The sequence below is a fragment of the Rhamphochromis sp. 'chilingali' genome (assembly GCF_963969265.1).
Source record: "Rhamphochromis sp. 'chilingali' genome assembly, chromosome: 11".
Classification (NCBI taxonomy): Eukaryota; Metazoa; Chordata; class Actinopteri; order Cichliformes; family Cichlidae; genus Rhamphochromis; species Rhamphochromis sp. 'chilingali'.
The window spans coordinates 19,777,609-19,795,239 of NC_137938.1; the positions used below are offsets into that span (position 1 = coordinate 19,777,609).

General features: G+C 39.3%; 1 protein-coding gene and 1 pseudogene across 4 annotated transcripts in view; one reads left to right on the forward strand and one right to left on the reverse strand.

The window, feature by feature from the left end:
• fhod3b (formin homology 2 domain containing 3b) overlaps window positions 1-6,760 on the reverse strand; it is a 93,211-nt gene extending 86,451 nt beyond the window's left edge. The window contains exon 1 of one of the 3 annotated variants that reach the window (XM_080895915.1): window positions 6,220-6,760. In XM_080895915.1, coding sequence (XP_080752041.1) covers window positions 6,220-6,384 — 165 coding nt within the window. In that variant the 5' untranslated portion in view covers window positions 6,385-6,760. The remainder of the gene's footprint in view (window positions 1-6,219) is intronic. The other 2 variants (XM_080895916.1, XM_080895917.1) reach the window with 2 other exon arrangements.
• A 5,967-nt stretch (window positions 6,761-12,727) lies between these two features.
• Window positions 12,728-17,223, forward strand: LOC308405643 (sodium-dependent neutral amino acid transporter B(0)AT3-like; annotated as a pseudogene). The gene is made up of 11 exons (XR_013974682.1): window positions 12,728-12,990; window positions 13,493-13,630; window positions 13,759-14,110; window positions 14,730-14,840; window positions 14,919-15,031; window positions 15,113-15,241; window positions 15,386-15,541; window positions 15,617-15,817; window positions 16,106-16,265; window positions 16,362-16,525; window positions 16,591-17,223. The product of XR_013974682.1 is annotated as a sodium-dependent neutral amino acid transporter B(0)AT3-like (transcript).
• The last annotated feature ends 408 nt before the right edge of the window (window positions 17,224-17,631 follow it).

Sequence of the window (17,631 nt, forward strand, 5' to 3'; positions counted from 1 at the left end):
ACGCCCATGCAGGCACACAACTTTAAAACTACACACAAATGACTCGTAAGAATTTTAGACAAGTAACTTTCTTTAAATATTTTAAAAACTTTGCTGTTTCGATGGCTCCACAGACACATGCGTAGCATATTTCAGGTCTATGTCTGTTCGCCGTGAACCACAGAAGGCTCTTTTATCAGCTCCTGTCAGTGCTCTACAATGAAAAACTGTGCAAGGTTGCAGAGAAGTCATGCAGATTTGAACGAGCTTGGCAGTCTGCTGCCTCTTATCTCGCTGCTCTCCTGTCTGATAAACTATCATCACATATGATGACTTTGCAGAGGAGGTATGATTTGTCTGGTCTTGAATGGTTGTCATCACCAGACTGTGGTCAAAGAGATGAAGAATGAGAGTGACTGTTCACTTGTCTGGTTGACCTCCAAATTGGAGATATTAACCTATTTATATTCAGAGTCTGTCAGCTCCACAGGACAGCGGCTCCAACAGCGAAGCAGAGTAAAGGAAAACAAATACCATTATGGGAGGGCGAACATATGATGCGAGTGCAGAGAGTGGCACTGCTCTGCACCATCAACAATCCGAGTGTCTAAACCAACAACGATTTGTACAAATACGTTGAACTCCAGTAACCTGTCTTTTTTGTCAGCCCTCACTTGGGCTTTGTAAAGCAACAAAGGCAATGATACCCTTCCATAAATACTACTTACATAGGCAGCCTGCAAGAATTTCTCTCTTAATGCACAACACATGTAAACATAAGTTTAACATGCAAAACCATGTGTTTTTTAAATCGGACCAGTTATTGCCTGGTCCGATGCAGTTCAATTTCCTTCCGCATATGACAGTAACTTAATTAAACGTGAAAGAACAACCCTGGGAAAGACATTACAGCTTTGATCTGTTCAGCCACTCTGCATTACTGCACTACAGCACTCAAGGACTGTGTCATATTTGAGAGCTGAAACAAAACATGTGGTTGGTTGGGATAACTTTCAGTCTCTCTCCAACTCACTCTCTGGCTCGGAGCTGTCTTGTTTGCTGCCCAAACCAAACGATTATTGGGAATATAAAAAGATGTAGAAGCGGAGCTGAATATCATTTTTCTAAAGGAGACATCGGGGGATGAGGCAAAGCATGGGGTTGACGCAGGAGACAGGTGAGGAGATCGTGCCCTTTCCAAGACATCTGCAAGTCTTATTTGTAGATGTTCTTCAGGTGAGGCAGGGCGTGATAGAAAAAGACTTGCGAGTGAAAACAAGCACATCTATTCTGCACATAGTCGGTAGCGGGAAGCAAGTGATTCTCCAGATTACAAGACAGATTCTGGCCTGACAGGAAAACCAGGCATAGGGGCCCAAGTTAGGCCCATGATTTCTTCTTTTTTTTCCCTTCTGTTTTTTTATGCCTATGGACTGACATGCCTTTGAAAATAAAAAGAGGGATAGTAATATGAAATGTTGCATGACAGAGAAGACACTTTAAATCATACTGTATGGAGTGACCAGTAGCTGGGCCTTAAATAACCTGTAAGAAACTCAACAATCCCAGAAACAACGTATTTTTGTTGAATGTCAACTTTACGTTTCCAAATGTGGTTTCCTTAATGTTTGAAAAAAATATGTACTACATGACCATAAGTCAGTAGAGGTTAGCCTTTTTGTCCATCCATCTATTTTATTCCACTTATCCATTTCAGAGTTACAGGAGGGGCTGGAACACACCTTGGACATGTTGGCAGTCCGTTACAGGGCTAACGCAGAGAGACCGACAACCATTCACATTCACACCTGGAGAGGACTCACACAGGCACAGGGAGAAAATGCAAACTTCCCATGATGCACTGAGCATTTCACCTTCACTCACTTCTTTTCACTCTTTTGTACTTACTGTATATGCCGCTTTGCATTTAACTACTAGTTATTATTAATAATTAAATGGCTCTCGTCCACAGCGTGTCTTTTGTCCTGTCTCCCACCCCTCACCCCCAAGCAGCCTGGTTCTTCCTGTTAAAAGGGAGATTTCCCTTCCCACTGTTGCCATGTGCTTGCTCATGGGGGAGGGGGGGGGGGGGTCATCTAATTGTTGGGGTTTTCTCTCTATTATTATAGGGTCTTTACGTTACAATATAAAGCTCCTTAAGGTGGCTATTCTTGTGATTTGGTGTTATATAAATAAAACTAAACTGAATTGTATAAGCCCTATAATTATGACTGTGCAAATGCCACTAAATTACAATCCAAAAAACCCAAATACATTATTACAGGTAGATTTATCATTTTGCTATTTTATACTGTATATATTATACTTTAAATTATACTTTACATACTAAAAAAGGCGGATTAGATAACAAGACCAAACAAAATATTTGTACTCTTTCGGCTTCACTCTGTATCACAACCTGAACTGCACAAAACACTGGGCTGAATCTGCAGCTGTAACCAGTAATTAGCCAACTGTGGAACCAAGAAATGCAATTCCCCACACATGGGTTTGACTTGCAGACCAAAATCAACACAGGCAAGAAAAAAAACTTTAAAAAAAAAAACTTGCAGTGAATTACACAAGTTTGCCATTAACTAATCCCCATCTGTACACCCATCTTTTCTTCCATATAGCCATAAATCTATCCTCTAACCAGTGTCACTTTAGGCGCTCTTTATATAATCAGTGTGGATTACTTCACAGGAATTACAATGTACAACCAAGCCAAGTTGATGCACTTTAAACAGCTCTTAATCCAGGAATAAGTGCTACCAGATTATCAGAGGCAGAGACTTCTTTAGCTGTCTCCTGCCCAGGACTTGAACCCACAGTGGCCCTGTGATGGCCAAGTCCAGAGAAGCAACCACAAGCTCCTCTGCTCACACACTGAGGTCTGGCCTCTCCCTTCAACCACCATACTGTGGTCCACTGACCAGGAAGGCAGTTAAGGCAGAAAGAACTAAAAATAAACACCATGCAATTTCAAAATTAAAACTGCTATCTCACTCCAAATTTCTTTATATTCCAGATGGGAAAGACATTTGGAAAGCTAGCTGTAAGCAGCGATGAGGGGGCCAAGCAGTTCAGCCTGCAGTTTGATCTCATTGTGTTAAAAGTGTGGCTGTAAGCACTGAAGGGAAAAACAAGTTCTCTATTATTATTTATTTATACAAACAAAAAGTGGTGCCAGCACAAGAATCACTGATTTAAAGCAAACAGATCATCAGTTTGGAAACAAATGACATTTTTTGGTTCTTGCTATTTCTCCAAATGGTAAACTGCACTCTGACCCAAAAATGGGTCAAGAGTGTTGATGACATATGAACTCACTTCCTGTTTGGTAGCTCTAATGGAAACAGGGAATATGGTTCACTAGTAATGTGTGTTAACAGAGCTGCAACTTTGACCAGCGGAGTGCTCAACATGTAGACAGGACAACCCTTTTTTTTTTTTTTTTTTTATTTAATCACACACAGGGGCTGCCATTCACTTGACCAGCAGAAGAAGACAGAGCACAGAAAACGGTAAAGACGTCTATATAGCAACCACAGTGGACTACAAATCAGTTTAGAGGATTAACATCTGGCCACTTTAAAAGCTTCACATTTGCTCGATAAGGTGGAGATGCAATTTGTGATATTCCTGTGAGAGCAAGTGATTTAAAACACATTACACCTGATGCATGAACACAAAACCACAACAGTAACCTTAATTTTCCTGTCCAGTCCAAGGCAACTTTTTCCTTCGATGTGTTCCTCTGAAAGGAGCTGAGACAACACTCCAAATTAAGAGAACCTCAAATCTGCATGACAATGTGTAAAAAATTCAAAGGGAGCTCTGACAGGCCTGAAGCAGGAACCTACATTTTGCAGCATTTAACATAACTTCTCATTATGGGACAAAAAAATGCAGAAAAACAACTGTCCCACAAACTGAAATTGGTAAAGTGAGAGTCCATTCTTCAAGACCTCGCTTAAATTCTGTTTTTATAAACTGATGCAAGGCCTCTGGGCCACAAAACCCCAAAATACAAAACACAGAGAGAGAAGAAAGTAAATGAAGGAGTAATGAGCTATTGATTTGCCCTGAAAAACTGAATATTTTGAATAACTCTGAATAACGCTGAAGACAATGCATTATTCACTAGAAAACCAAATGTCTGGGTGAGGTGGGAATCACTCCCTTTTACCGAAGCAGCACAAAAGATACCAGATTTATATTATACAAAATGGTCTTCAAGCAGAATAAAAGATACTACAAACTATATTACACTATGATGTACTGTACATAAGACATACCATCACATTTCAAGTGAGTCTCCCACCCTCACTGAGAGTTTTCACTATTAAAAATTAACCTTGTGCAGCTATAAAAATCAGTTTCTACAAACTGATATTCGACTCTGTACAGCTACTTTTCCAAGTTGTCATCCCATGTATAACCCAATCCAGCACACACAACTGATCTCCACTCTGGAGAATGCCCACAGAAAATGACAGTAAAATCCCTAAAACAGCATATGTCAGCTGTTTTGATTGCCCCTGCACCATGTGTTGGTCACGTACTATTTATAACAGAATGGCCTGCACTGTAGGGATAAGACAGCCTTGCTGTATTCACAAGGTCGCACTAAAGTCTCGTTTTCAAACGTCTGATGGTGTGAATCAGGGAGCTGCTTGGTCAAGCGCGGCGACGCAGTTGCGTCACCCACCTGACTGTTTTTGTTTACGAGAAGAACAGGGACTTCCCCCTCAACTTACGGCTAACCACCAATGCCCATGTGACCAAATCTCACTAACCAGGCCCTGCGCAGCCAACCACAGGTACTCCCTCTCTGTCTGCTTTGCGGTCCAGCTGGTCTGCAGCTAAACTGAGACGGTGCAAAGTACATCAGCTCCTTGTTTGTGTTTTTAATTTTGCCCACTTCCTTTTCGGTGGAAAGCGTCCCCATCCCATGCTGCTGGTCAGACTGAGTAGGCTGCAGAATGAGAGCCTGGCTTGTGGTGATCCACAGCATCCTGAGGCTCCTATGACTTATCTCACCAGCTTGACTCAAACAAGATGGAGTACCACTGATCTGACAGAATGAATAAAGACCCAAATTAACTCCCCATTTATGCAACTTTCTACCCAGACTAAGACGAATGCTCAGTAAAAAGACTCAGCCTCAGATGATATGGTCTCTGTGATTTGTTTAAATTTAAAGGTCAGTAGATGGGGCTTCACAAAATCTAATCAAGAGGCAGAAATATGCCAAGACATTTAACTTCTGGAGGCATCCAAAGGGAGAAAAAGAAAATGAGTTTCAGGTCTACTTTTGTCAACTACTGTCTCCAACATTTTGGATCTTGGGAAGGCCATTGTTTGCAACCAAAAAGAATGTGCACTGCTTCACCTCCTCAAAAACCAAGCAGTAAATGGAGCCTGAAAATTGAGGGTGATCAAACACAAATACCTTTCTATTTCAGACTAAAGAAAAGCTGGTTAACAGAGTCAAAATACAAAAAAAGGGGCTAGAAAAAAAACACGTTTGATTAGGAAGACATGTTGCCAATTCAAAATCACAGATCTAATCAAGCCAAGTGGGAAATTACCCTTTTCCATCCGTCAAGAATTGACCAACTGAGCATGATTTGACCCAACCTACTTTAATTCTCCACATGGGCTTCCAGTCTGTCCATTTATGACACTGCAAATAGGTCGCCTTCTCCCACAAATAAGTTGGGTTTTTTTTCCTTTGAGGAGGTTAGATTTTCAAGTCAAACAATCATTAAGACTGCAACCACAAATGTCTTTTTTGCTTATTTGTTTGCGTCTCCTCCTTTGCCAACCACAAACAGGATACTTTTTTCCAAACTTTGAAGGAGCACCTAAAGTCTTGGCAGTGCACAGGTGGGTAATTGATGTAAATATTAACCGATGGCAGCCCCTCCCCCACCCCAAATAATAGGTATCTAATCTACGCCTACACCGCCTGGAGTTATTCTGTCTATCACAGAACTATCACGCCGAGAATCAGTAACTATTTGAATGCACGTCTATGCCCCATCAGCATCCCCTATCAACAAAGTGCTTACTAAGACGCTTGCTCATTGGTGAATTGGTTTTGTTTGGTAGTAACACAATCGACCTGTTCAAGCTAATTATTAATTTAGGCGTTGATGTTACATTTTAACTCGTGCTTTTAACGAAACGTGCACAAAAACAAAATCAAGAGGTTAATCGTGCGTTGCATACCTTGTGTGGGGCTTTTAACAGCCTGTGGACTCCAGCAATCTGATTTATCAGAGGGATATCTTCCCTGAAGGTGTACAGAGGCGGTCTGGTGGGCTCGGGGAAATTGGTGCTGTTAAATGGATCAGTATCATCTAAAAACTGCACCCTGCATATAAATGTAGCCATGATGTATCCATGCAAGGCGAGTTTAGATGATCAAAACAGTGGATGCGGCACTACGGTCTCTGACAGAGGCGCAGCCAGCCCCCCCTCCGGACAGCGAACTACCGGCAGGTCTTCTGCAGTAACAAAATCCTGCACCCTGTTATCCTTGGACCTTCCCCATTTGTTTCACTCAGCGTAGATGTGTCAGGACAGTGTGCGCAAAAAGTCCCAAAGTAGAGATCCGGAGTAACTCGCTGAGATGTCACGATTAGTCAGTGCGTGGCGGAATCGAGCGGAGCGCCAGTGTCCAAGGGCATTGCGGGCGGTTGAGGTGCTGAGGCAGACTGCGGACGGCACTGCTACACTTGGCGCCTGGTCTATGGGAAGCGGCTCCCTCCTCATGCATAAAGCCTGAGAAGGGACACTGCAAGCCAGGTCCCAGTCAGCCCGGCCAAACTCGGATTACACGCGCTATAGCGGCCTCCAGTGGGAAAAAAGCAAAACGGATGCTGACAGTCCTTCAACTCGGTGTTGACAAACACACACTAGAGCTATAGTGGACACCAGAGTTATAACATATTTGTGTTTTCTTATTAGTTTTTATTTTTGTTTCGCTTTGACCTTTTAATTCAGTTTAGTTTCAGTGAGTTTCCAGAGTGGATTTTCTTGCTTCAGCTTAAAATATTTAGGTTCAGTGTTTTAATGTTGTTCACTTTTAATGTTTATTACTTTTTCATTCATGGGAAATGCCAGAGATGAGATTTAGGAAAATAATTAGATATTACAATATAAACAGAGCTTTTTGACAGCAGTTGACTCGCAGCCTTGTAGACACCCAAACTTTAATAAACGGATGCTTTAAACCCTCATCATGCAGTTTGTAATAACAAATGTTAACAAATTAGAAACACCTAAACTAAGGATTTATTCTGTAATGTTATTTTATTTTAATTGCTGTTTTAAAAGTTCACAAAAGGTCTAGGTTTTTTTCCTTTTAGATAACAATTTCTTTTCCCATTTAGTTTTAGTTAACTATGATAACCTTGTTTTTTTTTACCAGAAAAAAACACAATGCTGCATATATTTTGAAAAAAAATGCATCTAACAGCAATATGTATGATCTAGAAGTAAATTCATGAGCTGTCTAAAAATACGCCTTATGGTACATTTCTGTATTACTTAGTTTTATGCTTATACCCTGGTTAGTGATGCTTCATGGGAGTGGTTAGAGCAATTGAAAAATATGAAACAAATCTCCAAACATCTCTAGAGTCAGCTGTCTAACATTGCGTAGGTCCACCCTGAGCCTCGAACAGTTCTGACCTGTCAGTGCATAGCCACAGAGCCTCTGGGGCTGTCTCTACACACTGGCATGTTGGCAGCACAACCTTGGCTGGTATGGGTTGTTGGGTGGGGCCTTCAGGGATACACGAAACAAGCCTTCAAGGCTTTCTACAAGAAACACAAGAAGGCAAAGTTCTGCTATAGCTCTGTGGTTTGGGCTTGTTCCGGGCACTCCCATGACGCCTGTTTAGACAGGGATCTGGGAAGCTTCGAGGCCAGGTCAAAGCACTGGGTTTTTAACGTTCCTCGAGTTGTTCCTAAGTAGCATTTGTGGTGGATTTGTGGTGGAGGAGGCTGCTGCCACTGAGGAGTGCTTTCGTTCAAGTAGGTGCCATCCACATAAATGCCAGGACTCCAAGGCTTTCCAGACAAACATTAAATTGTTGTCTGTTTGATGTTAATATGGTCATTTAAAAACCATGCAGCATCACCCAGCTGCTCATAAATCATCTGTTTTCGAGTGGCAGCCAATCAGAAATTGCCTTAAATTCAATTCAATTCAATTTTATTTATACAGCACCAAATCACAACAATAGTCACCTCAAGGCACTTTATATTGTAATGTAGACCCTACAATAATACATACAGAGAAATGGAGGGTGGTCTTTAAGAGGGGAGGATTAAAACAGATTGTCTCATACAGTAGATGAACTGAGGGGCTGCACCAAGGTCCAGTAAACAATAGGCAAAATAAAAAGAAAGCTGAAAGAACTCTTTAAACTAAAACAAGCTTTAGTCTGTTTTTTAAACATTTTTTTCACCTGTCCATTAGCTCTTCGGTGTCTTAACGGTGCTTTTCTCTCTCCTCCAGTTCTCTTTAACCTCTATTCACTCAAGCTCATAAATACAATCCAGCCAACAAAGTCTTCAATCTGGAAAAAGAACTTTAAAGATTAGCTTACATTTAGTTTAATTTAAAAAAGCAATTCTTTGAATACAAACCGACATACCTTGAATTTATCATCTGAAGCTACAGCTATGTAAATCTGTGCCCTAGAAATATTTGTTTCCACAGATGATGCCTTGTAACAAAAAACCTTTGAGAACCACTGAGCTAGACTAGGTTGCCAGCTAAAGAGTGCTCTAATTCACCAACCTGATCTTGCAGATGAGAAAATGGGGCTCTCATTGCCTACAGCAACAGAAGTCAACTTAATATAGACTCTATGGAGCCCATACCTTACCTTCTTATTTTGGATCAAAAGTTATATGTAGCACAATTCAGTTCAATTCAAGGCACTTTAAATGTTAAGATAAAGACCCTACCTACAATAATAGAGACAAAACCACAACAATCAAACCACCTTTGAACAAGCACTTGGTGACAGTGGGAAGGAAAAACTCCCTTTTAACAGGAAGGAACCTCCTGCAGAACCAGGCTCATGGAGGGGCGGGGCCATCTGCCCTGACCGGTTGGGGTGAGGAGAAGAATACAGGACAAAGACACGCTGTGGAAGAGAGAGAGAGAGAGAGAGAGTTTAATAATAACTAATAACTATTGTCTGCAGTTATAAGTGTTGTATGTGTCTGCGTAATGAACTTACACAGTAAATGCTAAATAGATTAAACCCAGCACTCTCGTCCAGCTGTGATCACTCATCTCAGTACACGTCTGTGTAAATATCTTTTTGGTCTTGGTCCCATTCACAGACTACATATATAAACACAGATGTAGCCACTCTGACTCTTGTCTGTTGGTTAGTAAAGTCCTGTTGCGAAGCCTCAAAATGATTGTTTCATTGATTCATCGTTGGGTTCTTGGTGTTCTGAAACTGGATGTGACATGCAAGGCGTAAATTTGCCTAAGAAACCGAGGGCGAGTGTGCGCTCATGCACAGGATCAGTGTTGTCTTAATTAAAATCAGTCAGGCATACGATAACTGTACTTTGAGTCAAACATTGAACGACCTGGAGTACTGCCACTCAACGCTAAATTCCCTGTTTTATTCACTGTCACTAATGCAGGGATGTCAAACATAAGCCCGAGGGCAGAATCGGCCCGGCAAAGACTCTAATCTGGCCTGCTGGACGGCTTTGGAAAATATGAAGGTGGGCATACATGCTTGGACTTTTAACTGCATTTTCACAAGTTTTACAGCTTTTCCTGCTAATAAAGACCTCCCTCACAGCCATCTACACTACACTAAGTATTTAAGTTGTTAAGTAATAGATTAACAATTAAATGATAGAAAAATGTCTGTTAAGTGAGCATTGGTTTTATGTTTTTTATATTTTATATTTTACACATTGTCTAGTTAAAAAAATGTTATTTTTGTGTAGACAGATTAAACTTTGCTTAAACTTTTTTGTGTATATGTTCTCAGAGTTTCAACAATTTTTTGATCTATGTCAGAAAAACTGTTTTCTTCAGTTGGACGAATCAACGCTTTAAGGGAGGCCCACACAACCAATGTTATAAAAGAGTGAGCCTCACACGAGCAGTGGCTTCTGTGGATTTACCTCTCTCCATCATAGAACACCGCAGTTAACTCTCACGTTATATCCTACGTTATATTCATTCTGAGCTTGAGCTTCAAAGGCAGCACACCTCCAGTTGATGCTCTATGACACCACGGACTAGTCAATCCATCACAAACATCTAGTTCATATTATCTCACAGTGTGCGCCACAATTTACATTCCAGCACTGAACAGTGAACTACTGTATCACCACAATACTACAGTGTTTCACTGATAAAGAAGCAAAAACTAACCGACACAGGCCTGAAGGACAGGATATTGCCCCATCGGCAGCTGGGTGAGCTGGAGGTGGAAGAGGCTGGAGACCGGCAACAAGTTCTGGTACACGCTGACCTGTGTGGGGTTTTGTGTGGGTCTCAGAAATATCTGGCGCTTCCAATATCTAACTCAGAGTCAAGGGCACGGGTAATACTTTCATGGTTTAACTATTCACAATCATGCTGCTTGAAAATAAAATATTGGAACAGGAATACTCATGTATGGCTGTGAACACATAATATTTACAGGTTATAATGTAATTTCGCATAATTTCTCATGATTATAATGTAAAATAAATATATATTAGAATGCTTTATAATAGTGGAGATGTTTCTCCAAGTTTAGTTCAACATCACTGATGTAATGTTAACATGCTGTAAAAACTGTAGTACTGTATAATAGTCCTGTTTAGATCAAATATAAGACACTACAGAGTGTCCTTTAAAACATTCACTGGCTGTACTACATCCACATAAGTGTTTTTGGTGGCTGATTTCTTTTACACCACCATAATTGCCTGCAAGATGAGCCTTAGCGACATACTGTGAAAATGTGTGAGAGAAGCTTCCCCTGTGGATTACCTCTGGTACTGGGAAACCCTGAACGCAACTCGACAAGAGGAAGGTGGGCAGCAGTGCCGCATACTGTTGTATCATGTTTGTACATGTTCTGTATCTGTGAAGTTTGTGGTATTGATACTGCTGTGAAGGTGCAGCTTATTGCTTTCCACAGAGTAAATATTTTAATTTCCCAAGGTTGCATATGTGACTTCATGCCTTCCCTGCAGTGTTGACCTTATTTCTGATAAGAGGTTTGAGTTCTTTCAATGCAGTAAAGTTTCACCAAATCTAAGCTGCATATTTAAAATTATTTTAACAATGAAACTGGATTTTGTCATCATGAATTTAATTTAATTTCCTCCCTCTCTTCACTCTCTGAGTGTGCCGATCTTCCAGCTAAAGAGCCTTCACACTGGAGACATGCCTGCTGATTTATCAAAAACAGGTACGAGTCTCTTGAAGATTGTTTGTTTGGGGGTAAAGCAGATTATAGATTTGTAATGTAAAATAGCCTCATAAGAGTTCACCACACACTCCACTTGGGAAATCATTAAAATCATCACGCTTAAATTCTTTGTTTCCTCTTTTGTAACTTTCAACTTCATAAAATAATTAAGGACAGCTAACACGCTCAAATCAGTCGAAAACTCAAGGCAAAATACTCTGTCACAAAATGTCTGTGAAGGTTCTCAGTCATCCAGGTCATCAAATAATGTTCTGCTCACCAAAATGTTTGAGCATGTTTCAGCTGTATGTAGGTTAAAAACCTGCAGCCAGATGATACTAATTAGCACTAATATAAAGAGTGCATGGCTCTCTCAGAGTCACAAAAAATAGAAAAAATATTTTGTCAATGAGAACTTGTTTAAAAAGAACAAAGAAAGAAAAAAAATCAGTGGATTGCAGTGTGTTGCTGTTTATGCCCTGATACTACTTTGGCATATGTTTGCAGCTCTGCTCCACAGAGAATTTCTCAATCTGATTTCATCATTTTGGTGAACAGCTAGGCCCTAAGATAAGATGCCTCTATTATAATCAACTTTTTCGTAGTCCTTCATTATTCCTTGCAGTTGATGTTTAAGTAGGGTTAGGTATAATCTGACAGATACAATCTAGCATTTGATTAAACAGTAGTTATGTAGTAATTAATGTAGATGCCAAGAATGGGAGGAGATGCTGACTTAGAAACTCTGACATGTTACGGTACATGTGTCTGTCCAACTGGAGTAAGTTTAACAATATACCAATGGTCTGCAAAGCTAAATACAATAAATATGGATTTAGTCTGACACGTACTGTAATCTACAAGTTTTTATTTATTTATTTGCCTCTAATATAAAGTGAACTATATTACATGTGCTTTTTGGCTGCAATAAATGTGTGAGTGATATTATTTTGTGTGAATATAACAAACTATAAGTACAAGACTAAATTTCATGAACTAGTACATTTTTCCAGTGTAATAGTTTGGTCATTATGTTCATTCACTGGAATAGTAGAGACTTATAAACTGTATCATGTAACAAACTGAAAACTCACTACCACAGTTTTATTTCATGGGTTCCTTATGGTATCCGTGCTCAGTCAACTGTCATTGCTTCTGTTATCAGCATCTTATCATGTCATTTTATACAAACACTTTTATCAAACAAGCCGCACTGTTCCCATAGCTTTAACAGTCAATAAGAAATTAGAAGAAGCTGATAAAGCAGTCCCCACGTTCTCCCCTTCTCTTCATCAGACCTAACGGAGCGATGAGTTACATGTGAGGATTTGTGCTTACCTTAGAAATACACCAAAATAACAAGGAGCAAATGTTCGACATGGAAGCTGAAAGTGATGAGCAGAAAGAGATCACTCAAAGGCCAAAATGGGACAATAAAATTCAATATTTGCTAACCTGCATAGGATTTGCTGTTGGGCTTGGTAATGTATGGAGAGTCCCATATCTGTGTCAGAGCTATGGTGGAGGTAAGCAGAACTCTGTTACACAGTGTCGTTTAATGTTGACATTAAACAAAAAAATAGATAATAGATGCTCTTAAATGTTACTACTTTTACACTTTTAAATAATATTTTTAATAAAGTAACAATGCATGTATTAAAAATCATTAATACTGACAGGTTTCTGGTTTCAGCTTCCACGTGGGTCTTATTTCATATGCTCTCACTGCAAAGACTTGGTTGCAGTGATGATATATTAAAATAATTTTCAAGATCTAAATTTCCAGAAGAGAATGATTAAAGTTTCTGAAGACATTTTGTTTCAACATAACCATAAATTTTAATGTTACCTAAATCTCACTATAATGTAAACTCTAAAAAAATTGTATCTGGTGTTAAGATCTGTTAGTTGGTGCAGATGAGCATGATAAAGGTCTGCCTGCTGATAACAAAATGTCAAAAACTAAATGTCCTTCAACCATCAAACCAACCTTAATTTTTATTTTCTTTTTACTTCTTACTGAAAAAAATGCGAGATTGTAGTTTCTGATTCCTTATGTCATTGCCTTGGTGTTTGAGGGACTTCCCCTGCTGCACATGGAACTGGCCATTGGACAGTGGCTACGCATGGGAAGCGTTGGAGTGTGGAGTGTTCAATCTCCCCATATCCGGGAGGTGTAGGTGAGAACGTCTGGTTTGCGAAAAGGTCGTATACCAGATGTTCGAAAAATGCGAAAAATTAGCAAACTTGTGTCATACTTAACACCGCTCTATAATTTATGTTAATTAGGTTGAATTTTTAAAAACAGGCGTGGCTTCGATGCTGGTGTCCTTCCTGGTTGGACTGTTCTACAACATGATCTTGGCCTGGATCCTGTGATACTTCTTCCATTCCTTTCAGAGTCCACTTCCCTGGAGGGACTGCCCAGTAAACCTGAATCATACTGGTAATATTGACATCACGATATTATAGATTAATATGTGCCAAAATTAACTAAAGGCCCACAGATTACTTATGATATCTCTAATTTCTAAACCCTGAACATAACACCAAACATTGAGACCAGTGGGTCCTTACAGCAGTAGCTGGTATTGTGTCTTGCATCTGCTTGGTGCATCGTGTACATCTGCTTCATAAGAGGAATTGAGACCATTGGGTCTCCAATGTTGATATATTAAGCTTTTTGCTCCATTTATTGCACCCGCATGGTAGATAAATAAGGTTTGATAAAGGTTTTTCCACCTTGAAAAGATAGTTGCATGAGGGAATAGCATACTTTTGCCCTGCATATGTTGGCCATTTGTCGAAACATATATCAACACAAATTGTTAACCAAATGGAATGTGACTGTTTGGTGATTTGGCAGACAGTCTAGAGGCTCACGTTTATAGATTTCTTGATTAACATTAGTGATTGCCTTCAATAGCCACTACATTGTTTTTCTTGGTCGTCATGCATATTCACTGTACTGCAGTTTGTGGCATCCATTCAGTTGGTTGAATAAGTTAGTTGTGTTGCACATGTGCAGCATGTTACTTTCACTTCATCATGCATTCGAAATATTTTTCGATCAAACTTCCGTAAATTGGAATAAAGGTCAAAATTCAACTTCTACTGGCTGCATTAAAGGCAGTAACTGTGATGGATAAGCAGAAGACTAAACATTTATTTTTCTTTATTACCTATAAAAGTAACAATACCTAAAAGTGTTGCAAGCTGTAAAAATCTATTTTGACGATACACTGATGAAAAGAGTTCATCCAAACTTTTCCCCAACAGGCTATTTATGCCACAGCCACTTTTCCATATCTTGTTTTGACCATCTTCTTGATCAGAGCCTTGACTCTCCCTGGAACAAGTGATGACTTGATATATCTTTTCACTCCAAATGTAAGTCTATTACTTTTTTTCCCCTTACCAACATAATTTCATGTGATAAATCTGATATCTAACTAATGTTTATCACAGTGGGAACCCTTGAAAAATCCTAAGGTTTGGCTGGATGCTGCCACCCAGATCTTCTTCTCCTTGTCTTTGGCTTTTGGGGGACTTATTGCTTTTTCCAGTTATAATCCTCAGAAGTAAGAAAAGCCAAAAGAAAATGTTTTTTTAAAAGCCATACATTATGCTGATCAATACATTGTTTTGTTTTATTTTTGCAGGAATAACTGTGAGAGAGATGCCCTTATTGTTGGATGTGTGAACAGTTTTACATCAATATATGCGTCAGTTCCTATCTTTGCCATTCTTGGCTTTAAGGCAAATTGAAACAACAACAACTACCAAAACTGGTAAGTTAAATAAAAAAAATGATGTGAAACTTAAGCTTTAACATTACATAGATACAATATTAAAGCAAACATTTCTCATTTAATATTAATGCTTTTAATACTAATAGTGTTTTTGTTTGTTTGTTTGTTTTTTGCTGATATCAGGAACATATTAACCCTGACAAATGCATTTAACATCGGGGTTGGCAACATAACTCTTGAAAACTATGGCGAGTGGTTAAACTATCTCAATAAGACGATCCCTTGGAAGTTAAAAGTCTCAATCTCAAAGCTTGCAATCTACAGACCTTCCTCGAAGAGGTGTAGTACATCTCCTCATATTAAAAATAATTAGCATTTATGTATTTGTGATCATATATCATTTCCCACTCTTAGAGCGCTTCAGGAACTGGACTGGCATTTATTTTGTTTACTGAGGCAGTGATTGAAATGTCAGCCTCGCAGGTGTGGGTCCTCTTTTTTGTTATGCTCTTCTGTCTCGGCCTGTCCTCCATGTTTGGAAATCTAGAGGGCGTCCTTACTCCTCTGCTGGATTTACACATAGTTCCACCTGGATTCCTAAGGAAGCTTTCACAGGTATACCAAAAAGACTGAACAGCTTAATGTTGCATTTTCACTGACGGCACTAAGAAAACTGGTTTGTATTGTGTTATATTATTAAAACAAAAATAAAGATGATAAAGTTAGGTGCAAGATATCTATTACTCTCTACATAGAATTGTGACTATGACTAAATCCCACCTGGTATTTCAAAACACATGCATTACTTTTGCAAGAAACCTTTATGTTCTCTCTGAAGGTGTTTATATTAGTGATTTTAGTTTATAGTCACATGTCTTATGATGTCTGATATTTTGCTTACAGGGTTAATCTGTCTCATCTCCTTTGCTGTGGCCCTAATCTTCACTTTGGGCTCTGGAAACTACTGGCTGGAAATTTTTAACAGTTATGTAGGATCCGTGCCACTACTCAACATAGCTTTCTTTGAGATCATCGCTGTGGCTTTCATCTTTGGAATAAACAGGTGATATTATCATTGTCAATGTATGTCATGATTATGCTTATGTTAAACAGTATTTTTAAAAGGACAAATGTTACAAATGTTTCCATTTGCCCACAGGTTTAATGACGACATTGAATGGATGACAGGGCGGAGACCTAACATTTACTGGCAGGCAATGTGGCGCTTTATCAGCCCGTTCATGCTTCTGGTGGTTTTTGTGGCTTATGTTGTGATCGAGGCTGAGAAACAACCAACATACAATGCATGGAACCCAGATTAATGTACCATTATGACACTTCATTAAATTTGGAACAAAGACTGACTTTGCACTGCATCAACCCCGCAGGTTCACTTCCCCCTTGCTGATGTCCTGCACTATCCTGAATGGGTTTTTGTTATCTGTGTGCTCTTATCGATCCTTCCTGTAGTCTCCATTCCCCTTGTGGCTTTCTATAAATTCATGTGCTTCCTGAAGAATTACACCATGAACAGACAATCAAAATCCATATGCAAATGAGTATTATCATGGGGAATTGTAAATAGATATCTTGACCTATGTTATTTGATTGGTGGTCAGGATTACAAGTAACCCCTGCCACTCATTATTAACTTTGTTCTCTGTATGTTCATTTGAAAAACAAAAAGGCAAGCAAAATGATTCCACTTCTTATTTTTACATTTTCCCATCTTTTTTAAGGTATGGTTTTGCATGCTTATTACACCTAATAATATCCTTAACATATTGAAAATCATTTTTTTTTTTTTTTACCTAAATGCATCATTTGTATCAGAGACAGAGATGCAGCCTGATCAATTCAATGCATGACAATATCTCTGTGAATACAGATCACCAAGGGCTGGAACTGACTCTCATGTTTGTGTTATTATTCAATTAAAGGAAGATGACAGTTAATTTCCTGTGCTGATGTTTGGATAGGAACGAATGGAGCATGATGGATACTGTAACATGTGTAGTTTGTGATCAGCACATATATTAATAAAATAAACAATTTTCAGTTAAAATGTACATAAGCACATGAGCTGATTTTGTGATTTCATTCACATTTGCCCAACCCAACTTTTGCTACATGATAATCTTCTTTCTACTCTTGGTTACATGCACAAGAGTGATGTAGTGTTGCATGATGTGTCCTTTAGGTATGCTGCATGTCAACAGTGCATGTGACTGTATGAGAGTAGCGTTACATGCATGTGCTCACTAGTCATGTTCATGTGTGCGTGCGTGTGTGTGTTTTGAGTTACACGCAGTTACCTTTTTGTGGTGTGGGTGGACGGTGATATTGTCCCTCCAGCGTCATGTGCTTTGGAATATGCTGGCTGCCTTTGTTGCCTCCCTGCCTGTTCTGCTTTTCTGGCACTTTCATAC